The 26,772-nt window shown below is 45.4% G+C and overlaps 2 protein-coding genes and 1 pseudogene across 2 annotated transcripts; 1 reads left to right on the top strand and 2 right to left on the bottom strand.

The window, feature by feature from the left end:
- Nucleotides 1–1,668: 1,668 nt before the first annotated feature.
- LOC131263183 (protein PRRC1-like) lies at nt 1,669–17,111 on the bottom strand. Its single transcript, XM_058265345.1, has 5 exons — nt 16,508–17,111; nt 16,337–16,439; nt 16,093–16,263; nt 15,812–16,001; nt 1,669–2,782 (listed from the first exon to the last, which is right to left on the bottom strand). The coding sequence occupies exons 1-5, from the start codon at nt 17,010–17,012 to the stop codon at nt 2,564–2,566; spliced, it is 1,188 nt and encodes a 395-aa protein (XP_058121328.1). The 5' UTR covers nt 17,013–17,111; the 3' UTR covers nt 1,669–2,563.
- A 759-nt stretch (nt 17,112–17,870) lies between these two features.
- Nucleotides 17,871–21,442, top strand: LOC131263548 (sorting nexin-2). The gene is made up of 5 exons (XM_058265761.1): nt 17,871–18,330; nt 18,820–18,941; nt 19,027–19,915; nt 19,981–20,133; nt 20,212–21,442. Exons 1-5 carry the CDS (start codon nt 18,202–18,204, stop codon nt 20,260–20,262), a joined length of 1,344 nt encoding a protein of 447 aa, XP_058121744.1. The 5' UTR covers nt 17,871–18,201; the 3' UTR covers nt 20,263–21,442.
- A 1,864-nt stretch (nt 21,443–23,306) lies between these two features.
- Nucleotides 23,307–24,894, bottom strand: LOC131263999 (uncharacterized; annotated as a pseudogene).
- Nucleotides 24,895–26,772: the final 1,878 nt, after the last annotated feature.

Raw genomic sequence — 26,772 nt, 5'->3', positions numbered from 1 at the left:
CAATGGTAGCGAATATTAATGAAGGGTAAGTCGATATCTAGCCATTTTGTTTCAAAAATCATGGTTAGGAGTTTTACATTACATTTATATTTTCCACAACAAAACATATCATGTTTGCGTAAGCGATATGTTTTCTATCGTTAATTTTTCCCCGAAGCCAGTGAACGATATCCGAAATTCCGCTGCATATTTCCGCAGCATAATTGAAATGTTTTATTTATGTGAATGTACCCCAAATTAACTCGAAACAAATTAACCGATGAATTGTTCATGGAACGCGATTAGAATGTAAAATGCATTAGCACCCAGCGCTATAAATGATCGTACCGGACGGGGTTGTACCTAGGTACCAAGGATGTACCTTGTAACCAAATTTTGCTTTCGGAACATGTTCGCAACAATCGGAGGGGAAAATCGGTCGGGAAAATTATCATACACCCGGGGGTACATTTGCATACAATTTTCAGCAACATTTATAGATGGACGGTGAAACCTCGCGTGTAATATTGAAATAATAATAATAATAATTAGAAATAGCTTTCGGAAAATATGTTGGGCAATACACAAAGCCACCCCACCGACCCCAAAGCATCAACCGGGTGGTGAGAGGGAGAAAATTAAATATTTCGACAAAAGAACACACATGTAGGATCCATGCCTTCGGGGGTTTGTCCGCTTTAACGTCGGAAACATGCATGTATGCTAAATTAACACACCCATTTGCCAACCCCTGCACGCCCCCATCGTCATTCCAAGGTACGATCCGAATCGAGACCGAGTCCCTCCGTCGAAACCAAACGATGGGAAACCGCACCGCGTACGGGGTGTGAGATCATAAAACCGGACCGAACTTTCTAAATTTAATAAACAAAACAATTAACATCAGCAATCATCTTCCAGCCGGTGCCCGGCCGTTCGTATCCGTCCGCCCTGCCCGTACCGGCCGTTCGGTTCTCTGTCCGGAACACTCGGTCACGGTCCGGACGACGACGGACGAACGATGACACCGGACCGGGGATCGTTTGTGTCGCACCGGGTCGGATCCTTTGTTTTTTCTCCCTCCGCCCAGCCCCATATTCCTGCTCCCCGGGCATCGTCGCATCGTCGCCTAGGTTTAGAATTTATCGCAAAGATGGGCCACAATATTTCCGCCCGCAGCGGTCGGCCCGTCTGCATGAATGAAAAACCAAGAGAGAGGGAGCGAAAGCAAAAGCGCACGCCCGGACGGATGGCCGGAATTATAGAAATCATAATTTCATTTCATCTCAAAACCAGACTGCCCGACGGGACGAATCTGCCGCCTGGCCAGCCGGTCCGCTCTCGGCTGCAGGACCTGTGCCTTGCCGAGCGCTTCGAAAACTTTAACTTTGCCATGGGTAAGGGCATGACACACCAGACAAACCCAACATGGTGGGATGTGGAAAAAAAGGACAACAAAAAATAAACATGGAAGCTTGAACTTTAACCGGCGAAAGCGGCCAGTTTCTACGTAGTAAATTTGATATACATTTTTGCCACCCTCACCAAACCCTTACACTGGCCATGATCCTGTTGATAATTCTACGCCCGAGAAACAACAACCGCCAGCAACTGAATGAAATCTGCACTCCCGGACACGAGGGTAGGAAAAAGGGGCGCCAGCAACGAAAGCAGAAACGAATTAAGATATTCAATTTTGTGCTTACGTTCGCTCGTTTGTCGTCAGCGTCGCCCGCGCCACGGACACGGGTTTTATCCTTCCCGTTACGCTGCCGGTTCCGTATAGCGTTACTTTTATTACTTGTTATTACGATAATAGGCTTACAATTTCAACGAGTGCTATAATAAACTATGGTAATAATTTTGATAAGCGCGCACTAAAATTAAAACGTTCCCCTGACGCAGCATCACGACACTCTCTCTCTCTCTTGATCGGAACCCTCATTACCAACCCCGCGGGGGTGGTAACATCCGCGACCGAGGACTCACTCGAGGGGAAACCTAAACCTCTGCATAGAGCTTCCGGAAGCGCTTCATCGTGCTCGCCCCGGTTGAAATCGTGTTGATTTTACATTCGTTCCACCAAAGATCTCCATTCTGAGGGAACGACAGAGAGGAGTGTGTGTTGGGCGGGGGATAATAAAGAAAATAAAGTAAATGATGATTCTCCACACCGTCACGTAGCGTTGACACACCCACCAAACATTAAAACTTTAATGCGTTCCCTGGGACCCTGGCACTCAATCCTATTCCGCGCTGGCGTCCACACACCGCCAATCTGCATCCCTCTACCGCACCGTCGTCATTGAGAGAGCTGCTTTTTGCTTCTTCCTTCGCAAACGATTTTCCACTTCCGAACCCGCATTCCTTTGCGTTTTGAACGGGTGGAGGTTTTTTTTCCAACGGAATGGTGGGGGAGAAACTCTCGCCGTACGCACCGTAATCCATATCGCACCACGGACCTGTCCCCCTGTCCTCCCCTCTCTCCACACCATGGGCTTAATTCGTTCGTCGCATCGCCTTCTCAATCGTCCGTTTAGTAGTGATTACAGTGGCAAGCTTTAATGATGGTGCACATTAATTCTTATTCCGCCGGCTCGGGCATTCCTCCGCCGGATGGCACTGCGGACGGTTCGCCGGACGCTTCGGCACGGGTGGCCGCCGCCTCCGCCTGGGCCGCCACCAGCTGGTTGTAGTCCAGCGTTGCCTGCTTGTAGAGTGTCGCTATCGTTTTTGCGGCCGCCAGTATCATCTCCGAACGGGGCACCGACGTGTACGCCCGGTGCCACTCGGTATGCGGGGTCTGAAAGTTGAGGAACAGCACACAAAAAAAACAAACAAGATGAAAATGGTGAAAATGAAACCGTACGATTAGATAAAGCGAATCGAACACGAACACGCACGCACACACAGAGTCATATGACTCGATTCCGGATCGAAAGACAAAAAACGCCTCCCTGTGACGGAAGGGCTTTAGCCGTCCGGCAAGGGTAGGGTTTAAATTACGTTGGAATACTCCCGACCTCCGACCGCGTACGACCACCACCACCTCTAACACTCCCACCAGAAGTTTGCGGTTGCCGAAACTGGCAAACTACGGACAACTTCCGGCCAGCGGACCCCGGTACCGATAAGAAAACTAATGAATTTCCCATAAAATCCAGTTCGTAGATTCCCTTCTGGTTCGGTTGCCTTCATCGCTTAATCAAACGTGCAACGGAAAGGGAGGGAAAAGGGTTGAGGGGGAGGGATTGAGAGAAAAAAAAACCCCCCACTAGAACCGAAGCAACTTTCCGGCGAGAGAAATTCACCCTTTTCCGAAGCCATCTGCGCGAACATCGGGTTTGCGATGGAATGCAGGAAGTCTAGGTCCAGATCGAACCCCGGGAAGTCAGTCGACAGTCGACCGGCCATACACCCATTGTGTGAACCGCAAAATGACAAGCAGAGAAAGAGAGATTGAAAATCGATTCCCCACTCGGCGCGTTTTTGTAGAACCCGGTCCCTTCTTACCGTCACTCTTTGCATTTACCTTCCGCTATTTAATTCCCCAAGGACCATTACCATTAAGGTGCATGACTTCGAATAAATGGGCGATCTTTAAACGGGGTTTTTGTGCAATTTTTCATCACTTGCACACATTTTGTTGAAGATTAGTATTGACTATCCAGGGTTTCTTGTTCACGTTTTACAGGGACTTTTTCTAGTCCCATAATTAGTACCAACGTTAAAAGGGGCAAAAACCTCTGAAGCGACACTTTAAAGCAGGATCGCTCTACAAATTCAAACTCCAAATTGGACCATGCCACCCGTGTTGTCCGCGATGAGAAAAATGATACGGTCCCTGTTTCAGCTGCATACTCGAGCAAACATTCGGTTGTACTCCATTCAACCGAAAACGACCGGAAATTAATTTTCTACTGAACTGAAATGTTGCAAAAGGGAGTGCTATTTATAAAAAGGAAAACAGGAAGTCCAAGCACTGATTGAGGCAGAACCAATGAAAACTTCCAGTATGATGGTAAGTCAATCAAATTAAATTAATTGAAGCGACATGCGAACTCCTATCGATCGAATGCAATGAGTTTCTCAATGAGATACGTCACTTGCAATTACTTGCTGTCAATTCAAAAATCTTGCAGCTTTAAAAATCTGTATAAAAATCTGTATGAAAAAGAGTGCTATTTATAAAAAAGAAAAAAGAAAGTCCAAGCGGTGATCAAATCGGAACCAATAAAATCTAACAGTGTGATGGCAAGTCAGTCAAATTATCAATTAAAAAATTTAGCAGCTTTAAAAACTATTTATTTGGGATTAAAGAAAGCCAATTAATTTAAGAAACTGAACTGACACAATGTATTGAACGAAAATTTTAAGCTTTCCGGAAGCCGTAAGCCGTTTAAGAACACACAAGCTTTAAGATGCGACGGTATGCAGGATTCCACTTTAAAAAGACTTAATAGTAAGTAGGTAGTAAGTATGTTTGGTAAAAAAAATACATAAACCACTTCCGTGCGATTACCAAACTTCCCAGATCAACTACCGTCAGCGGTACAAAGAGCCAAACGTCGGTTGAATTACTTTCGTCTTTTTCGGTTTGTATGGGAGTAAATACGTAAGTTCCGGCTTTCGCTGCTCGGTTGGAAAGCAAAAGGAGAACGGCTGCATTGAAGGAAAAAACTCCCTTTCTTCCACCGGATACCGGAACCGGTAGCTTACTTCGGTGGTGTGTGCCAGTTGTTACGGAACGGAAAACCACCGGCCAAATGCAAGAAAAGAAAACCGGAGCGTTGCTCGAGTGCAACGAGCCAATAATAGCGGGAGGGGAGGCGCAGCGAAGAGGTTACGGTGTAGCGAAATCTCCGGATCCGGAGCACCATCCGACCGGGCACGTGGTTTTGTGGTAGATTGGTTCGATAAGTTTCAATTTTCGCCTGCAGTAATATGGTCAGTGGCGATCCGTCGGGGCGTGCGATTAGCGTCCGGGCAGTGGGCCAAAGCCAATTCGGTGCTGAACGAAAAGAAAAAAAGGAAAAAAACAACATACCAGGTACCGACAACGGTGGGAGGCACAGTGGCCCAGCGTGCGGTCTTTTCGTTTGACATTTCATAAAATCAATTTTCAAAATTTCTCTTCCATGTGAAAGAATTATGGGTTTAAAAGAAATCTCCAGATTATTATCTATTTCAATGTACAATTTCAAGAGATATGGTTCTTGAAAGTTGCGTAAAGAGAAAAAAAGACTGTGAGCTATGCTTTCAAATATTTGTTTCGTTTTTTCATATTAAATTTGAGAGATTTAGAAAATATTTTCTTACACAACTTTTACATCGTTGCAAAGGAAATTTTGTTAGCTATCTAAATTAAAATCTAAATTAAAAAAAAAACACATTTTAAGGAAATCTACAGCTTCTTCCGAAAAATAAATTTTTAAAACACTTCACTATATTTATGTTTTATAAAGTTTCGTAAGCCAGCACTTTTTTGGAACTAAACGGAACACTTTGGGACTATATCAGGACATAAATATAACAACTTAAGAAGGTATACTGAAAAAAAAATGGATACGAAAAATTGCGACTTTAGGACTTATAAAAACTAAGCGTGATACGGTACGCTAAGGAAGGTTTTAGGTGCATGGAGCAAGTAATAAGGCCGTCTGGACTAAAATTCCTGCGAAAATCATAATTCAGTTGACCGTAGCTTCCGGCTTGGCAGTCAATTCAGGGAAAAGTGAAAGTTTCAGTAAATTTTATAAGCAATGCTTTTTATGCTTTCAACAGCCAATCTCTTATTTTAATCAAATACTACCGAAAACTGTGTGAAAATCTCCTCACGTTGAGCCACTGTGGGAGGCGAAAAACCTTCCGGAACTTTAAATCCCTACCTCCCCATTTTTACCCGGAGGTTTCGTTCAAGCGAAGCCAGGGACGGGTCGGCTCCAACCATCCGTAAAATAGTTTATAATCCAATTTGAATACATACTTTGCCAACAGCGTCACGGAAGTTCTCTAATAAGCTGGCCGTGTGGGTCATGTGCGAGAAAAGATGGGCAGCAAGTGAGCTTACGAGCAATCATCATCATCAAAACCATCATCGTCATGCGAAAAGGTGCGGGTGGACTTCGGTTCCGGTGTGAAATCTCCGATGAATGTACACTAAGGAGAATCCAGAATGTCCCTCCCGGGGATGATTCGAGTGGTTGACTTTCCGCTTCCACACACACACACTCTCTGCAACGATGTGGTATAATGAGCATAAAACCTCCACGCGCATTGAGTTATCTCGATGATTTGCGCTGCACCACGAAGAAGAATGGACTGCATCTGTGTGTATGGATGTGTGTGTGAGTGCACGTATCCTTACTCTTCCGGTATTTGACTACCAGCTGTGTGTTCACCACTCAACATCACCGGAACGCAACCGGAATGTGAATCCTGACCTACCCAGACGCTGGCTAATGCCATCGGGCATCAGCTGGGAGCAGATGTTGGAGACGCGCCGGAAGCAACAGCAGTCAGAGCCCGGGATTTCACCCATAACACGTATCACGAGCAAGTCAGTGCTTAATCCCGGCCATCTAAATCTCTCCGAACCGCACACCACCCACGGGGTCGGTGGTCGTGAACCTGCGGAAACGCTCGGGAAGAAGATTAGTCGCTAATGCTAAAACTGTGGAACAAGCTGTGGAATCGGAACCCTCCGTGCCGTGACCGAGTTGGTGGACAGTTTTTGTGTTTTCCGGGCATCCCTTAACAGATTCTGTTGAAAAATGGCGCTTGTCGGCGATCGGAAAATTGAATTCACGCCGTTGGTACTCGCTCGCTGCTGGTGTAATCTTATTACACGGACAACTCCACAATCGAACTCACCAGATAAACGATTCCGATCGGCTCCAATGGTGATGGTGGTGGTGGTGGTGCAAACATAAAAATATCGATATAATTTAATTATGGCCAGCGGTTACATGGTATTGGAACATTTCTCGTTCCATTCTCTTTGTTCCATTCTTTTCCCGGATCTTATGCTCCCTGGCCATTGACACACGTCAGTTACATTGACAGGGTAAACAGTCCCGGTTTTGCTCCGTGGCTTGGAAAACGCCGAACGCCAAACTCGTTCTGCAAATCGCTCGCTTATCAAATTGAAAAGTACAATTAAAACAATATTTCTCACCACAAATGGCTTCCACCTAACCCTCCCTTCCATGGTTGGTTGTAAAAGGAAACCGTGGGAAAAATCATTTCCAGCGAAAATTTGCGAACGATTAAACGCTCGTTCGATGAATGGTAATAAATGGCAGTTATCGTAACTGCTTCAATTAACGGGCGGTGCGGGGCGAGGGGGAGGGGGGTGACTGAAACCGCACACCCTCAATCGATTAAAGTACCGATTTCCAAAGCAAATAAAGGGCACCGCAAAAACGAATTACAAATTCGGCTCCAGAAGGGACGCTCGGGTTTATCGATGGGAATCAACACAAAGCGACACAACGAACGGCTACAATGGAAGTAGTGTGCATAAATGAACAATCCTTGCCGAGGGGGGGGAAAGACCTGGGTGTAGGAGCATAAGCTCCTTTTCGCACTAAAAGGTTAAACAGGAAAACATTTTCCACACAATTCTGCACAACCTTTTGTTGACCGATCAGAACCGATTATCCTTTCGGCTTTAAACATTTGCAAAGCGAACGTGCTACACTCACAGGAGATTCCATTTAATTTCCTGCAGAATATAAAAAAAATGGGAGAAAATAAACCAAAAAAGCCAACACATCCCGAGCATGTTCGTTCAAAATCTTCTACGCTTGAATATTTTACGGACAACATTAAACACACGATGGGGACTGCTTAAGGTCTTGATCTTCACACAAGAAACCCATCAGAAATCGACTGGTGACGAGGTAAACGCATCCGGGAAACACCTTGATCCTTCGTGGAATCGAACCTGTCCGGGGCTGTGCTGCTCCGGTGGGTTTTGTTATTCTAATCCCAAAGCGGGAACATATCGGCTTGGCATTACTGACCGACCCAAAATACGCCCAACTGAAGCTGCTTCTTCTTCTTCTTAGGGTGGCCTGGGTTTGGGGTTTGGGGAAATGAATTCCATGGTTGAGGGATTAAGCGGAAATTTCCGACCCATCGAGTAAATATTCACCCCCTCTCCTAAAGACCCGTGAGTTAGGGAATCAAAGAGACTATATAAGATGTGTTCCTAAAATATGTCACAGTTGTCCCAAGAATTTTGCCTGGAAACTTTGTCATGGGGGGGCGAGCCAAAGCGGTCGGTTTCACCCGAGATAATCGATTTAAATTCAATCAATACACAGCATACACATTCATGCCCGTCCGGAGGCGGATGATCTTCCCCTCAAACGGGCAGAGATGTCAAGGAAGGGCGGGTGGGGGAGGTATTATAGAAGCCGGCAAAATTCTGCCCCCGTAAACAGACAGATTGACAGCGGAGAATGAGAACGATCCCATCCCGAACGGAGCCTCAGTATTTCAAAATGGCCACCCCATCAAACAGTAATCAGTGATTCTCGATACCATCATCTTTGTATGGATTTGCTGCCTTTGCTCGTCACACCCAGAGTTTGCTGAACACTGATCCGGCAATTCCAGGCAACTCCGCTACCAGCCGCTCGCGCCCCGTTGATGTTTGGTGAAGCTGTCTCTGGAAGCTCCGGTTCGCACCTTTACACGCTTCAGCCGGAAGTGAGCCGGTATTCAATGGTGTTCCGTCGTGAACGTTTGATAAGCAAACGGGTGGTTCATGGTGAAACATGGTTAGGCATTGTTACCGTTTCGAAACCGCCACCAGCCAGGGACAACGAACCGGTGGTCGAGTGTGTCGTTTAGTGGTGGTGCAAGCTTGAGCGTTGGACACGCTTCACAGACGCCTTACAGCGTACCATATTTCCATTTCGACGGCTTTATAGGACGTAAAGGAGCGTGTGTGTGTGTGTGTGCCCTTTCACGCGTTCGTCAGAAGGATCCACTTTGACTCGTTGGAAAAGCGTAAGAGGACAACTTGCGCTTGGGTCGGTGGTCGGCATGACGTCCTTCATCAACGGATCCGGAACGACCGAGGGACAGAGCGGGCCCGTGTCGCTTCGGTTGGTTTCTTCGATCAACAACTTTTGCCAGCGGCCTCCATTTTGTCCTTCACACTCGGCCCGGCCTTTCGACGGTCCTTTCGTTTGTCATCAACGCTCGGATCAGCATTTCACGCGGTACCACTTCGTTGCCGGGGCAAAGATCCCGGCATCAATTTTGCCACTTAGTAGACACCCCATCTTTCCGATCGGCGTCCGCTTCGATGCCTCGCTAAGACCGGTGCTGAGCCTTCGAGCGTGAGGTGCGAAGTTCAAAGACATCGATGATCTGCCGGTCGGTCCTAGGGTTCCGAGAAAGGGTCGATGTACCGTTGTCAATGGCGGTCCGGGCCACACGAGCACACCAATCACCTACTTTTCAATAAATCAAGAAACATATTGCAAGATAAACAAATTTATCGAGAACACACTGCAAGAACGCATAAGATAACATATGAAGGAACGCATTAGGGTTGTATATTTTACGAAGGACATTCTGTAAGCTTCTTCAATTCTTACAAGAAATACACGTTGCCACCCGCATGATTGGTGTCGCAAGTCATGTGTCATGTCCAGACCCATTCGATACCGCAACAGTGGTTCGATGGGACAGTAATGAGCTTTTCGAACGAACCGGTTGAAGTGTATTCAAGTAGAACGCAAAACCGGACCGGATTCACTGCGTCCCATGTCAAGGCAAAACCGATTAGGCAACATACGGGTCGGTCCCTTTTCCAATCGGAGACCCCAAAACGCCTTCCGATGGATTTCCAATGACGAAGATCAACGCCGACGACGACAATATTCGTCCGACGGCACACAAAATAAGGATGGAGCAAGCAAACCGCACCGCACTGTTTTGTACAATTTGCTCTCGATGTCTTTTCGATGCCCGAAATGAACCGGAACCAGTTCGGAGGACAATTACGCAATCAGCCGCCGGCTGGATAAACTTTTCGGGGGGGCCATTAATTCGATCAATTGAAAACCTCGAAATCGTTGGTGAATTAGGGTTGGCCGGCGATTTTGGAGTAATCGAATGTAAGATTACAAGCTAAGCGAAACGATAAGGGAAGTGTTGTGGATTGGCAGAGCGTAAGGCAAACAAGTTTTACTGACAGTAAAGTTTTACAAACGAGAAAAATATGTAACAGGCGGTAGTAGTCTAAATATCCACTCTAGTTATGTTTTATGATTATATGTTATATGATTTTTTTTATGTTTTATACTTATTTTTCTGTTTTATACAAATTGATTAATTTACCCAATTTATTAATCTTGACTGTGCCTATCATCGTTGTCGGTACTGGTTGTTTAATCTAGCATTTTTTTTTCTCATCATTTCTGTCATCGCAATCAAATGACCCTCATATCCTATTTAATTAGAAATTAACAAACCAAGGTCATATCCGACTTTCAAACTATATTATATTTTTCAACTTTTTAAAATTTATTTACAATTCTTTTAAAAAGATTTCAAGCAAATAAGAAAGTTTAAATTCAGAGTTACGAATCTGAATACCTCTTTGCATCGATTTTGAGATTCTATATTTTAGAATGAGATATTTATGAATCCTAAAGTATAATAAATTTATGTATCACAGATTCAAGAAGCCCAAGGATTCACAAAAAATGGCAAGGAAATTTTGCCTGTTTTTTCGGTAGGGCACATGTACAACTAAACATCACGAAGATTCGAGTAAGATTATGTTAGATCGAGTAAGATTATGATGGAATGAATGTTTCGAAAGATTTATCAATGTTTTGAGGACCGAATCGGGGATCGGTTGCAATAAACAGGTACAGGCAGTCACCAGCTTGATTGGTTTTGCATAACTTGCAACAGGTTTATTGAATTTACCTTAAATAACGTGAGCATTTAAAATAAATTGTATCATAAGCTTCATAGAAAACTCCCAACTTCATTAAATAGCGGGAAACTTAGGCAACTTATTTAATCAAATCTGTCAGCGGCAGGAGATCGTTTTACACAAACAAGTGAAAGTTTCCAAAAATTGAGCTCCATTCACCAAGATTCATGATGAACGAACGCTTTCCCTCGCATACAAAAAATGGTGGAATCTTTAGATAAAAAAAAACAAACCCGTTCCAACCCGCCAGCCAATTTGAGGAAAACTTTCAACTACCCTCGACCAACTCTAATCGAATAGTTTTTTTTACTAACATCATCCAAGTAACACAGGCCGCTCGCAGGAAGCGGAAAAAACGGTCACTTCATCCTTTGTCCCGAAATGTGCAACGAGCAGCACACATTGGGGAAAACGGTTATACGGAAAGCATGGCACACGATCAAACTTTCCCAGCATCGATTTCCCGGGTGCGCGTGGTCCAGCAGTGCAGTGGCTAAGGGACGTTTTTCACGTCACTCTCCAAACGACACGCCATCCATCGGCTTCCGTGTCGACCGCGCGGCTTGCCGAAAGGGGGTGGAGGTTTTCCAGCGCCATTTTTTTTTTTTTTCATCCGAATGCAGAAAAGCAAGGAAAAGACGCAACGAACGGCGTTTGTGTAGGGACCCAATTATGGCGCTTGCAGTTGCGTTTTGCGAGAAGGCCACCGGAGAGAAAACGAACACCCGGTCGTAGTGAGCTCGGGCGACGTGCGCCACCGAACCGAACGTGCACCAACTGTCCCTGGTGCATGTAATTGATTGGAATTAGATGGAGTACACAGTGTAAAATGGGAAAACTTTTGCAAATCCACCCACCGTCTCGTCCGGAAGGCGATGCTTCCGCCTGCGCCACGGCACGTTGGACACAAGCAGTCCGGGCTGGAGCAGCCACAGACTGGTTCCAATGCAGTCAGCAATGCCGAACCTCGGCCCCGGCGGGCACGACAACGCCGTCAACCGGGAGGAAAACTTTCGCACGGCAAAAGACGTTTCAGGTAATTTTATCAGGCATTGCAAGGAACAGCGCATCGGAGCAAACTCCATCTACCGAACGGTGAAAACGCAAATTGGACACCGTAAGTGGCGGTGACCTTTGGCGTCGTGGAGAATTTAGTCGAGCGCATCGAGTGCTGGCACCTTTTATTTTAATGAGGGATTTCCGGATGCGTCTGCCATCCATCATCTCCACCACCATTAAGCCCCGTCCGACCGCAGCAGCAGCACTTTCGTAATAAGCCGTGCATCAGGTATCCGATAAACCACTCGCCAGCCGACGGAACTGAACCCGACAAACGATTTCCCAACAAACGGATGGTGGAAAACGGCCCAACGACACCGAGGTTTGTTCCGGTGCGCTGGTTTCCACCTTTTCCGGATGGTATATCTGCTCCCCGTCCTCCTTTCCTATCATATTTTCTCGCCACCAAAGCGCATCGTTTGCGCAGGAAGTTACATGCAGGGATGTGGTTCTTCTGCATTGGCTTCCCTTTAACGACATCGGCCACACTTCATCGCTCACTAGGTTCCACGCCCAGAGTCGACACCCAAGCCAACCCTCCCCCCCACGGGAAGAGGATAATGCCGGGCATACATTATTATAATAGGCAAATGGCGTGCCGGAACACTTGCCCGCTAGAAAGTTTGCTATTTTTCATTTCCGTTCCAGCGGGTTGCTGTGCTACGAGCCAGGAGGAAGACCTGCTTCCTCGTACGCGTTGGTATGCGCACCTGTGTGCAAGTGATTCCATGAATTTTCCTCCGATCCAAGCGCTCTCGCTCTGCAACCTCCGTTTTGCCCTTAATGGTTCTTTGTGCGCCTCTTGCCAAAAAGGGGTGCGGGAGTGTGTCCCGTAAGGAAGCGGTTACCGATTTTCCCGGTAAAGAGTTTCCCACCAAACAGCGGACGAGCCTCGAAAGCGGGGAAGAGTAACCTCTCGAACTGTTTTCCTCTCCCGAGGATGTTCGGCCCTGATTTTCCGACAATTTCGCGCAGCGCCTTCTGGATGCAATAAATCATCATGCGCACACACACACACACATACAAGCCCTCCGCCGAAGAGTAAAGTTCCCGCCGTACCCGACGGTAGATAGTAAAACTAAAGAAAGTCGGAACAGGAACCACGACGAGTACGTTCGATTGCACTTCCCTTCCAAGTACGCGTATGTGTGTGTGTGTGTGTTTGTGTGTACGGACCTTCAGCATTCCCACAGTGGTGTAGCTTTTCCAATTCATCTGCTTTTATTACAGCCTCCCGTGCGTCCGCCGAATCTGCAGGCACGGTTCCAAAGTGCCACCGTCGTTGTGTGGTTGCGGTCGGTAAATTTCCATCTTCGAGCTTGCGTTCACAAGGTCTTCCGTCGGCACCATGACGGCGTGTCGTTCGAAATTGTGCGGAAAGGGAAAACAAGTTTACTACTGCCTGGTGCCTGCTTTCGGCGGGAAACTGCATGCGTGGCACGGTATGCTGCCGTCGCAAAACTGAAAATGGCATCGTGGGATCCACAATTTCCGGTAACCCACATGATGACCGCGGAGTCTTCGTCGTTTCCCATACAATCACTATCAATTCCGTAGACAAACAAAGCTGGCAAAAGGACAGCTAGCGTAGAGGTTGGTTCTCAATTAACTCCCCGCCTGCTGAGATTATCTGTCGTCACCATCAATCCGCAGGCAGCCGACAATAAAATTCACTCAACTCTCGGTTTTCCCGGAACGAAGTCACCTTTGTATTTCGACCGAATCGAAGGACTAAAAGTCCAAACGAAGGATACTGCTTCGTAATAAAAGGGTACGTACCCGTCGGAATAAAACACGGTCAATGATTTACGGGTTCTAGGAATTCTTATGGAAACCGGTTCGGTTTCAAATTTCTCAGTATTCCATTCGAAAACCTGAAACGCACGTGCCTGGATGATAAAGGTAAAAGGAAACATACTGAAATACCATCTCATCAAAACCGTTGAAATTCTCCTTTTCATGCTCCTGTCCACCGCACCTGCACTGAGAAATAAAAATAAACAAGATTCTTGGAACAGTTCGAATAAATCGAAAACAACTCTATTGTGCCACGATTACAGGACACTCCAATTGCCATTTCAATGTAGAGAAAAATATTCTACCCAAACGAACACAAACAATAATTGGTGATGAATTGACGCTTTAAGTTTATCATCCAAGTAGGTTCCACTTAGCAGTAACGGGTGACGGAATATCCGTCTGGAAAGCCGAACGGGCAACGTTAAATGCCGACCGCACCGATAAACATGTTCGAATGTTAATTATCCGACCAATAGCGGTCCGATTTCGACATTTCGGTTGCAAAAAAATTAAAATAACATCGAATCCGAAATCAATTATTCAGTTTTAATTCGCATGCAAACGGCTCATTTGGCTGAACCGCTAACAGCACGGTTGGCCGGGCAGAAATTAACACTCCAAACCCGGTTGAAGTTTATAATTGGTACCCTGTTCCTTTTGCGGTTTTATTGGGAGAAAAACAACGGAAAATATCGGTTACGCTGATCGCCGACAAAAAGTGCACGGGAATCATTTCTCGCAACCTGGCAACGCATCATTATCCATTGTAAACAGTTTTTACGTTATTTTTCATACTAAACCTAACCTCAAATGATTTCGAGAAAACAACGATGTTCGTTACAACATATTTCTAGGCATTTCATTTGACTGCAAAAGTCAATACCGGCGAGGATGTGAATGCATTCGAGCCCGGTAATGCAAAGAAAGAACTTGACGAGATGAGGTACAAATAAATCCATCAAATGGAAAATCCCTATAATGAAGGCTTTAACATATGACTCCACCGGGTTTTTTTCCCGGTAGAGAAATACATTAACCGCGCAAATTTTCCGCATTCAACAGATTGACCCAATGCAAACGCCGTGCCCGATGCACGTGCGAAAACCAGGTCAACTTAATTGCATATTATTTTGCTTCACTCTGCGCGTCCCAAGCGGGGGTGGTCCTTTTTGGAAAGAAAAAGAAAGCAGCCTTTATGCCACCACATGGTCATCGTGCGCAAATGGTGCACAATTTTAATTAAAATACCCATTGACTTCGCTTTAAAAGGCGTCACATGGGACGATGTAACGAACCGGATGCATTCTCACGTGTTTTTTTTTTTTTGTAGGTTTATAATTGGTAAAAAAAAAGTACAAGCAGGAAATATCATACAACAAAAATGTGAACGGAAAAGGTATAAATCATTCCATAAAGGTTGTTAAAGTGTGAATGAAAATTATCCAACGGTCTACGTTCTTCGCGAGAAATAATAAGCAGGACCACTTTTTCTATCAAAAGAAAAAAATGTGGCTCAGCTTAGCATAGAAACTAACGCGTCGAATGAAGTTAAACTTTTTTTTTAACTTTTCATCCACAATTTTTCTCTTAGCCGACCAAAGCCAACACTAACGGGTGTCCCGCTAATCCGATTACAGTGCACAACAGTACTGACCAGAGTGGTTCACATTTTGCCGCGCACAAACAACAGTAAACGGTGGGAGTTTATTATCGACACGGACAAACAGAATTCTTCCGTGCAAGTGCAAGACTAACTTTTCCAGGAAAAGTTTTAATCGCTACTTTTAAGTCAAATCCTTGTCTTTCGGATTGGATTTGTTTCCATAGTGAAACGAGGCGTAAAGAAAACCGTGCAGGAGTAGAACAAAGCAGAACTATCTAGTGGTGTTTTTAAAAATGGTGGTCGACTGATCCGACACTTTCGCGTAGGTAAAGCTCTGTATCATTCTTTCCACTCCCGTTTGCAACAAATAAATGCTGAAAGATAATGGATGCTTTACTCACGTTCAAATTCCTAGCCATAATGCTCCCGACGGTCACGGCGAAACCCGTATCTTTAAGCGGATAATCTGCCGGCGTGTCGGCCTGGAGTGCCGTGATCACCGGCAGCGGAATCGGGGTCATTTGCGTGACCGTTTTCAGCAAGATGCTTTTCGCATAGTCGAACAGTAGAATCACGCCGGCATCGAACCATCTGGGTGGAGGGGAAAATAGACGAATACAAATTTGACCACGTTACTAACATTGGTATTGTTAGCCACGATAGGCAGTATTAGACTACGTACTGGTCTGGGAAAAGTTCAACGACAAAGTTTTCGATCGCCACCACGGGAAGATGATCGTCGACGCGTGGATTTTCTGCCCTTATGCTATTGATGCGGTGTTCGGCTCCTTTGAGACCCGCTGTAAAGCCCACCGGTTGGGCCGCAATGGCAGCCGCTTGAGCCGGAAGACCACTGTAAGGAAGTATAAACAATTTCACAATAAACAACTGATCCACAAACGATTCCTTTTGTTGGCAAGACTTACATGACTGTTGCTTTGCCAAACACTGTCTGAAAAGCCTCACGTATTGGACGAACTTTATCGTCCTTGTCGGACGCAACGATCACTTCCGTGTCTCCACCGGAATCTGAAGAGGGAGAGAAAGAAATCGTAAACATTCGGAACTGCATGGAGCACCGTTTCAGACAATCATACTTATGTATTCCTTCATTTGCGGATCCAGCGTAGTAACGATCGTGTCAACAGAATTCTTCGCCTTTTCGGCGACCTTCTGCAAGATTCCGCCTCCCGAAACGGCACCCTTCATCCAGCCAAACAGTGCCGAGCCACCCTGAGTAATGGGACTCAATGCTGCCGCGACGGGTTCAGGGTTGAGAATCATGCTAGCAAAGTCCCGATGCACTGGTTCCGCCTCGGGTTCACCACCCCTGTGCACCGCATCGACCGCCATCGGCTGGTCCGCGGACAGTAGCAACGATGTGTCTTTGCTGGGAGGAATTGCCGGGCTAAATGTGGTCGGTATGAATGGTTCCGTTTCATCTTTCTTCGCACCGTCGTCCACCGCGGAGGGTTTGTTGCTTTGAGTCACCGTTATGTCCGTAGCAGCTGTTGCCACGTTCGCCGTAATAAAGCTAGGCAGCTCGGACGGTGGACTCACGTTCGAAAGAATGTTTCCCGTCTTTTTCTTGAGGTCACTCATTGTGCGAATAGCGGATTGTGGATCAATAACAAAATAAAACAACTAGACACAGCACTTCACGATATGGTTCGGCTAATAAAATGCGTCGTCTTTCGGAATGCCTACGTTTATTTTGCTCCGTTGTTTGTTTATGTTTTGATGTGCTTTTAGTACAGTTAAAATGATGTCAAATGTCAACAAAAGCAGGGCTCAAAAAACATCCTTTTGGCTTTCATAAACACAATTTCATTGTATTTTCGAGCAAACATTTCTTTTCTAAATATTTTCATGTATTCTTCGACTTTTTTCTACCAAATTGCTTACTGTAGAACGGCTGATTTGAAAGTTTTGATTATTTCATGATCTACGAACCTTGTGTACTAAAACAATGTTGACAGATTCTCTTCTTTTTTTATCACTTGGACCAAGGTTACTAGAAACACAGCAGCACTTTCAAGATCGGTAAAAAGAGAGGTCGGATCAAAGCTATTTTTTACTCCATCATTGTTGTGACAGTTGGTTGAAAAAGTGACGACAAACATACTTGCAGTATGTGAGTGATCTTTGCTATAATCTCTTAAACGAAATAGGTAATTGGAAATTTTGGAGCAGTGTACTGTTCTGCTGTGTTAAATCACTGGATATAGATCCTGTTGGCCGCCATGATTGGTGAAATTAAGAGTGATGGCCTTCCTCACGCTCCAGAACATAAACCGAACGCCTCAATTGCCGCTCTGAAACATACCGAGTTTGCAGTTGTGCCCTCAAACAATTGTCAAAAAATTTACCACGGTTTTTATCTCGTTACATGGTGTGCTGCGACCTCTTTTCCATTGATCTTGAGCACTTTGCAGTTTAGCATCTGACGTATCTTGTTTTTGCTGACGACAAGCAGGAGAATCCAATCATCGTCGTTCGCGTGAAAAAAGATAAGTGCAAGTAACGCAAACCCGACCCGTTTACGCTGGGGATCCGCAGGAAAAACGGTAGCCGTCCAAAGCAGAACAGCGACGTTAAAGTGGCACGATAGTCCTCAGCCGAGGCGGTGCGTTTCTCGGGTGTATCGTCAACTTTCTTTGTCGCGCGTACTTTTCTTCCCAATCCCCTCGCTCCATCGTGGTGTGTGAAGCAAAGTTTGTGACGGTTCTGAAATATAAGATAAAGCATCTAGTAGCAGCTAGGTAGCAAGCAACTAAGTGCAGCGGAAAAGATGGATACCAACGGAACGATGGATCACAGTGAAACAGAAAAATCACGAGCGCAACCCGCCTTCGACAATGTCGACATCACATCGCCGGACGATGAAAATGAAAACGATATCTTCGAGTCCGCTATACAGGTTCGTATTCGCTGTTCGATTGCGCTGGGCGGACGGACGGACGGACGACGGGTGCTCTCTTTTCTCCTTGCTTTCTTTCTTATCAACTCTGTCGCTACTGCATCCGCTTTCTACAGCAGCGCGGCTTGCCACGCGAACCAATACTATGATATTAAATTAAATTTGATTGAATTACGTTATTGGGCTCTGGTGCACTATAATTGGCAGCAGATAAGCACATCTTGGAACCGGCCGTGTCGATGTCATGTATAGTATGTGAAGATGAATCAGCGCGGCATTGCTCCTTTTCATCCCCAGTTTCGCTGGAGATCTTGCAATGCCATATCGACGGAGGCCATTCCGTTAGATTGCGATAAGGAAGTTAGCAGTAGAAACCCTTCCTTTCGAATGGGCGTTTCTATGCCTTCGCTCTATGACTCGTCCGTCAACATTTGCAGCAGACAAAGGTTTATCATCCTCTTTTTGTTTGTCGTTTTGCCCATCCAATAGGAACCATTATCGCCGGTACTGGAAGACGTACCAACGGACGAAGCAGGCGATGCATTCATCGAAATCTCCGTTTCCGATCCGCAGAAAGTGGGAGACGGAATGGGATCCTATTTAGCTTACAAGTACGTACTAATTACAGCTCACTTTCACACCCTTCGGTGGCATAATTTGCATCTCTCTTCCGCTCTTCCCCCTCACGCAACACAGGGTGTCTACAAAGACCAACATTCTGAAGTTCAAGAAGCGACAATTTTTCACCATGCGTCGCTTTAGCGACTTTCTCGGTCTGCACGATCTGCTCGTGAGCAAATACCTCCGGATGGGTCGTATCATTCCACCCGCGCCGGAAAAGAACATCATCGGCACGACGAAGGTGCGAATGGGCAGCCAACCGCAGGCCGATACGGGTACGGGCGTCAACCTGGAGTGGATCGAAAATCGGCGGGCATCGTTGGAACGCTTTCTGAATCGCGTCGCCCAACATCCCGTCCTCTGCCTCGATACGGATTTCGTAAACTTCCTCGAAAGCGACCAGGAGCTGCCGCGGTCGGTCAACACGGCCGCCCTGAGCGGGGCCGGTGTGATGCGTCTGTTCAACAAGGTGGGCGAAACGGTCAACAAAATAACGTACAAGATGGACGAGAACGATCCGTGGTTCAACGATAAGATCAACGAGGTGGAAACGATCGATGCGAACATGCAGAAGCTCCACTCCGCCATCAAGGCGCTGGTGACGCACCGCAAAGAGTTGGCCACCCTGACCGGAGGGGTTGCCAAGTCGGCCGCGTTGCTGAGCACGTGCGAGGAGCACACCGGACTGTCGCAGGCCCTCTCGCAGCTGGCCGACGTAGAGGAGAAGGTGGAGCTGCTCCGCTCGGAGCAGGCAAACTCGGACCTGTACATTCTGTCGGAGACAATCAAGGACTACATCGGCCTGTTCGGTGCAATAAAGGACGTGTTTCACGAGCGAGTGAAAGTGTTCCAAAACTGGCAGCACGCGCAGATGCAACTCACGAAGAAGCGCGAAAACAAAGCAAAACTGGAGCTGCAGGAACGTCGTGACAAGCTGGAGTTTGCCCAGAAGGAGGTGGAAGAGGTAAGTGAGGCCTTGTCGGTGCGCCCTTCGGAGCTTTTAACCACTCCATTCATGTCTGTTCGCAGTGGGAAGGAAAGGTGCAACGGTGCCAGAAGGAGTTTGACAACATTTCCAGCGAAATCAAGAAGGAAATGGAACGTTTCGAGCTGGCGCGTGCGCGTGACTTTAAGTCGACCATCATTAAGTATCTGGAGGACCAAATGGCTCATCAACAACAGGTAAGCTAGAGGGAAAGAAACAAATATCTTCAACTTGCTGCAATTCTAATGCTCTCCTTCGTCCATCATCTTCGGCAGCAAATGAAATACTGGGAGGCCATCGTCCCCGTGGCCCGTGACATTGCATGAGAGGAACAGAACGCTACGGATCCACCCACCCCGTTTGCCGATGACGAGCGCGTTCCGACGACCGACAAGCTTCGGCTGTCGATAAACTTGGTCGACTCTAATGCTAGAATATCGTAGAACGATAAGCGCGATCCGGAGGGGGAGGATGATGTTTGGCTATTGGTGAAATGTTTTAGGTATGATTACTTTATCCCTGTTGACCACCCGGAATTCGAGGGTGGGATACGTCTTGTGAAATGGTTGGGTTCTGTGTGCGCGGGTTCTGAACCTTTCCACCGGAGACCGTCCACACTCGCGTGCGTTGATAGTAGTAGAATTGAAATGAAATTATTGTTTTGTGCGCGTGATCATTGCGCCTGAAGTGTGAGGGACCTTTGTGATTTCCTTCCGCGAACGGGAATTCTCCTCTTTCCTCTCTAACTCTCTCTCCCTAGGTACTAATAGGATGTTTTCTTTTATTTACCTTTTTTGTCGTACGATAAAAGTTTATCTATTAATCTTGATCGCTCGTGAAATTGCAAACAAAAGAGAACAATTGAACAACAAAAACTATGATATCGATCGACCAAAAGTGATGTAATATGTAAATAACGATAAGCGCATTTTGAGATATCGTTGCAAAATTTATGAACTATAAAGCATGAAAATCCCAATTCGACATTCGTAACGCCCGGTTCCCTGCGACATTTCGGCAATAGATGAGACCGATTGTTGTGATGCTAATATGAAAATAGGCTTTCCAAAAATTATGCTTCTACCGTTCCACACATATCTTCCCTGGAAAACGTGGCAAGTATTTCCCCCCTCCCTTTCTAAGTCAGCCCTTTTTGCTGCATTGCTGCGTGTGTTAGCAAACTTTTAAACCAACTGTAAATATCTATTCCCTGCTCGGAACAGCCACCCCCCAGTAGTCTGCCTTTGGTTTCAGACTGCCCGGGACGTGGTGGTGCTATAACCAAGACAAAAGAAGACAAGGTGCGAAGAATCTAGTGAAGCAGTGGAACAAATTCTCGAATAATGGTCATAGCAAAGTCGGAACGTAATGGAACCAAAGCGAGACGTGTACAACTACTTTACGATCGCTCGAAAATTCTTTCAATGAGGCGTTCTTGTTATGTTTTTGCTTCACCAGACGTTACTGATGTTTAGTAAAGGTTTGGCTTATTTGGCTTTTCGTGTGAACTACAGTGTAAACAAAATATGTTCTCGAAACTATTCTTCACTTCAAGGGCATTGTTTGAATTGGGCTTTTCTAAGCATTAACAGAACACGTTACAAACTATAGTAACGAAGTGTTTAATCATGGCTGAAGCAAAAACAGACAACATTTGCCAGGATATGAATGTGGTTGATGGTTTTCCGTAGACCAAACTGAATTGCTGAACAAAAGATATTTCTAAATTTGCGATAATTTAGGAAAATCGAAACGGTAAAACATTATACACACGATTATTTTCCCAGTTTTTGGTTTACAGAGCAGCACTGTATTCTATCATTTTTGATATTAGCGTAAAATTTCGTAAAAACGAATGTTAAAATGGAAGGAAATGTACCAAAAACAAATGATCGTTAACGCTTTCCAAAACTTTTCCGTTTCCAATCCCTGAGTTGTTTAGTTTTTTTTTCGGGGACAAGTTAAGGCTAATGGTTTTGCATAAGATTCTTGAAGATTTCCTTACTTTAATGCTGTGCTTAAATGGTACTCGTAAAACGCCTACGTCTCGCCGCCAAACGTATCGATCGCGTTACTCTCTAACAATTTCTGCATCAAACAGGTGCTGTGCTGATTCCAGTGGTATTCTCTACCTTGAAACAGATAGAGTTTAGAGGAATCGATCATCGCTCAGTTTATTCGCTTCTATTTCATCCTTAGCCAGCCAAAGTGAAGCGATAAAACTCACAAATCTATTATCTACATAGGGTCTACGCATCACGATGCACCCAAACACCTTGAAACAATCAAATAAATTTAGTTGCCTGTTCGTACATGCAAATACTACCCGGTAATGTTCAGTGACATTATACTGTGAAGCATTTTTTTAAAGCAAATCATTACGCTTTTCACGGAATTAAACCAGAACGCCAATCATGTTATTCCTAGCATTCCAATATCGTGTTATATATTTTTGAATTGTTTATTAACAGTGTTCCTGTTTATGTAATTATGGACAAACATACAAACGAAGAAAAATAATAATGTAACTCTGGCAAAAGGCGGATCGTGGTTGATCTAAAACGCGAACGCGCGCTAAACTCTTGTAGGCATTTGTAGGCAAAGCAAGTCGAGGAGCAGTGTGTTCTTAGTCGTACGCGGATGTATTATAAATAAGGGAGGCCTGTAGAGAGGGGAATGTTTTCCCCCGCGAATGCTGCTCTAATGATAGACAAGACGGATAGATACGATTAAACGAAAAGATTCAAAGACCGATCGCTGGTGTCTTGTAATAGTTATGCAAAGCTACGTATGCTAGATAAGCCCGGTTCTGGAATCATGTTTTCAAATTGTCTCGACTAATACACAACTCAAGCGTCAGCGCTTTTCTTTAAAAGCAGCGAAGCCGGATTGGTTGCTGTTTCATATGATTTCCCTGCTGTCTCATACTTCTCATGATCAAATGGACATAATGGACCACTGGCAAATCAATGCGTTAAGTTATTTACACGTCTTTTCAACGTACAGGTCCAAGGCATCAATGACGATCAATCGGTAATCAATGACGAGACAAGAACTAGCCAGAACAAATGAGCACGTGAGAACTGTTATAATTTTAAGAGCTATGTTTAAAAAAATATATATACACATTATATATATCTATATTCTATTACAGATCTTCGTCTTACTTTTATTGCATCCTGATAGTTTTCTCCAAACGACGAGTAAAACTGCATTTCACATCCGAACTATACACCATTTTCTTTTTATATTATTTTCATTTATACGTGCACGTACGGTCTTAACTCCCATGTTCCTTAAATTAAACTACAATGTCAAATGTAATATATTATAGTGAGTTTTAGAAAGTTCCCCACGTCCACCATGCTGTTCACTTCTCGACCGCCAATTCGAACTGAATCAGGATAATGAGATAGCTCGTCACGGATGCAATAATCTGCGAAACGAAAGGAAATGAAAGATTCTTGATGAAAAACTAACCTTAACACATTTTCCTTACCATTCTAGGCGCATGCGACTTACCGAAAACAGAACCGTATAGTCTAATGTGAACATTCGCGAGGCAGTAAACTCGATCGGCTGATGGAGTGTTTGAAGGGCAAATATCTCGATCTGGAAGAGGGTAAGAAGTGCGTATGAGTAAAAATGTCGTTAGAAAAGGCAGCAGACCTCAAACATGGGTACGTACACTTTCCTTTAGCTTGTGATCTATCTTGGTAACGTTTAGACGGAGCAGTAGCTTTTGTGTTTTACGTGACTACGGAAGAAAGGGAAAAATTTGTATAAATAGTATACTATTTGTGCAGTAAGTTTAAATGACATGAATAATTGATTATGTTTTTCGAAAGCCACATAGATCCGCATATAGTTGAGGAAAGGTTGCGAAATGGCTTCACTAACCTGCTCCTGCACCATCTCACACGAGTTCATAATGCAGTACAGTTCGTAGAAGCAGAGCAAACAGGTGAGAGATTCGTGCGCCAAACCAGGTATCGACACTGATGTCTGGCCCCGATAGTTAAGGTACAAGATTTCAAAGAAATGGTACATCTGCAAACGTTAAACGGTGTGTGAGTCAAACTTATTTTCCCAGCCTCCAACGAACCCTACCCTGCTACTACCTGGGAGACAATGAATGTCATGCAGAGGAAACAACAGTTCACTAGCATCTGATCATAAAACGCATGCGATTTGTTGCAGCAACGTGCAATGCGACCCCTTGCATCGGAAAGGTGATTCAGCTTGCTGCGCATGTACACCGAATGCTGCGTTCGTACGTAACCCCGGACCGATTCGTCCGGACCGGCGGAATGCTCCAAAAGCAACTGCTTCATCCGCTCGTTAAGGGCGTAGTGCAGATTTTGCAGAAACATCATGACAGCGTAATGCAGTGCCACGGAGCTAGCGATCGCTACCATCGGGTAGTAGTAGACGCACAGCAAGAGCAGTTCCTCATCGAGATTGGCCTGATCCGACACAACCAGCTCGACGACAGCCAGCGCGAAGCTGCTCGTAACTATCAGCTGGCTCAGCATGATCTTCCAAAGGATCCGGACCTTAGTCCATCGCATGCCCAGCTCGGTGGAGCTAAACAGTTCCACTTTGAGCTGGTAGAGCTCCTTCAACAGCGTGGCAACTTGGTATCGCTTCCGGTAGCGCTGTATCGCAGATGACAGGAACGTTTGCAGCACCAGCTGCCCCTGAATGGCGCTGATCACCAGGTTGACCGAAGTCGTCTTAATTCCACCCTTGTACCGGGCAGTGCTCAGCACAAACTGAGTGCTCTGGTACAGCGCGCTGCAAACGATGGACAGCACAATGCTGTACACGACCAATATCTTCGACACGCGCAGTTCCTTCGCCTTTTTGTCGTACGTTATGGATACAATGCCACTCAAGGTGGCGATCACAGCGCTGTACAGCAGCAACCGATCGATCGATTTCTCTCCTACTATCATCGTTAACAGTAAGCAATAGTGGCCAAACCTTTCGAGCCTCACGACCTACACTGTACTGCGGGAAATTTAACGATAGGTTCATGTTAAAGTAAAACCACACCATTGCGTCGTTCCGAACAACTTACATCCATGATTGTTGATGCGCTGCATTGTGCTAGCGGACATTAGGAAAACACAATTACACTGTATTGAATTACTCGAACCTTCCATCATGAACGCGGTCGACCGATGCGCCCACTAATTAAAAATGTATCGCAAAGCAGGTCCGTAATTTGATAAGTAAATGCAATCAAAGATATTCCATGTACACAAAAATTGCCCACCAGAGTTGGGGAAGAATATTGTATGTTTAATATGATTGGATAGCCATCTCTTCACAACAACAGTCGAATCAATGGAAGTTAATTCCATTAGTTACACAATGGAGTTATACAATTTTGATTTGAAATTGAATCTTACCTCACTTGTTACCAGACTGCATTTGCCAACGATGTGCATAATGTAGAGAAGATCGAATATGGACCACACAATCTCCTCCACCGAAACGACGGTGTCTGTCGTTGTAAGCGGTTCTTTCCCGAGCAGAAACGTCGAAGAAAACGTGTAGAACACCCCAGTCGTGTGCAGGCATAACATCAAGAGATAACACACGATCGGGATGCCAAACAGTGCATTGAAACACTCACAGCACTTCCATAGCTGACCGTAGAACTCCATCAGCTCGCCCATGCGAGGGTGTCTTGCCGAGGAGATTGTACATCCACTTGATAGTAACACCTTGTTAAATGTTTCCGTAATGGTCAACAGATACTGTACCGCAGCGTACACGATCAACAGCACGGTCGCTTTCGAAAAGGTGGTCAAAAACAAACACGAAAGGTACAGCACCATCAGCGCGGGTGAAAAGTCTCCCGAAAGTACGCCATAAGTCGACGTAGTGATAATATACACGATATCGTACAGTAAGTTAAACTTAAAGCACTTAAGAATCAGCCCATCTATTCGAACGTAACCGACGAGCAGCGGGTTAAAGAACAGTTGCTTGAGGTGGTTGAAAAATGCGATCACACGTTGCTGGCAGGACAGAACGTAAAACACCGGGAAGGCGATGACCAACGACTCTAGGAAGTAGGTAATAAAAGCCGTCGCGCGAAGGACAAAATATTCGGCACCGAAATTCCACGCCCAGAGGAAATTCAGCAGCGTGCGCGCAACCTGACCGCAGGTGCTGACGAGGTAGCAATAGTACAGCAGAACTGGTTTGTCCTCTAACCGGGCCGGATATAGATGGTACCGAAACGGAAATACACCTAACAGGACTGCCTTTGTGTATAACATACGAAATAGAAGTAGTGACATGACCATCTCGTAGCAGAGACTGTCGAAACAATGACCGAGAGCACCGGTTCAACCTAATGAAAGTGCCAGTCGAGAATGGTTCAGGACTCGATTGGGACAGTAATAGATTTAATATCTTATCAAGCCGTAGTAGTTGCCGAAAGTCTTTAATAATGCAAGAGTGACAATACCTCATTGAGCAAACAAACGATGAGTCAATGGGCACGCTTTGATGTCCCTGTCCTAGTCCATAGAAAACAAAATAAATTATAGAACCATTACCAATCTACCAACGATTGTGCACGGTCATCTCTACGATTAGTATACGTTCCTGAACGATGCTCTGAAAATAATTGTGTTGAGATTCGATTTTTTAACGAATGTTAACATTATCTTACCTCATCCTTTACCAGAACGCACGTACCGATGATCAGCTTAATGCAAAACAGCTCACATAACGCCCAAACAATCTCTTCCGCCATCAAACCGACCATTGACGGTGTAAACTTCTCTTTTTCCAGCATAAACTCGGACAAGAGT

Source organism: Anopheles coustani, chromosome 2 (genome assembly GCF_943734705.1).
Source record: "Anopheles coustani chromosome 2, idAnoCousDA_361_x.2, whole genome shotgun sequence".
Lineage (NCBI taxonomy): Eukaryota > Metazoa > Arthropoda > Insecta > Diptera > Culicidae > Anopheles > Anopheles coustani.
Note: the sequence above shows the minus strand (reverse complement) of the source record. Positions and strands in the feature narration are given on the sequence as shown.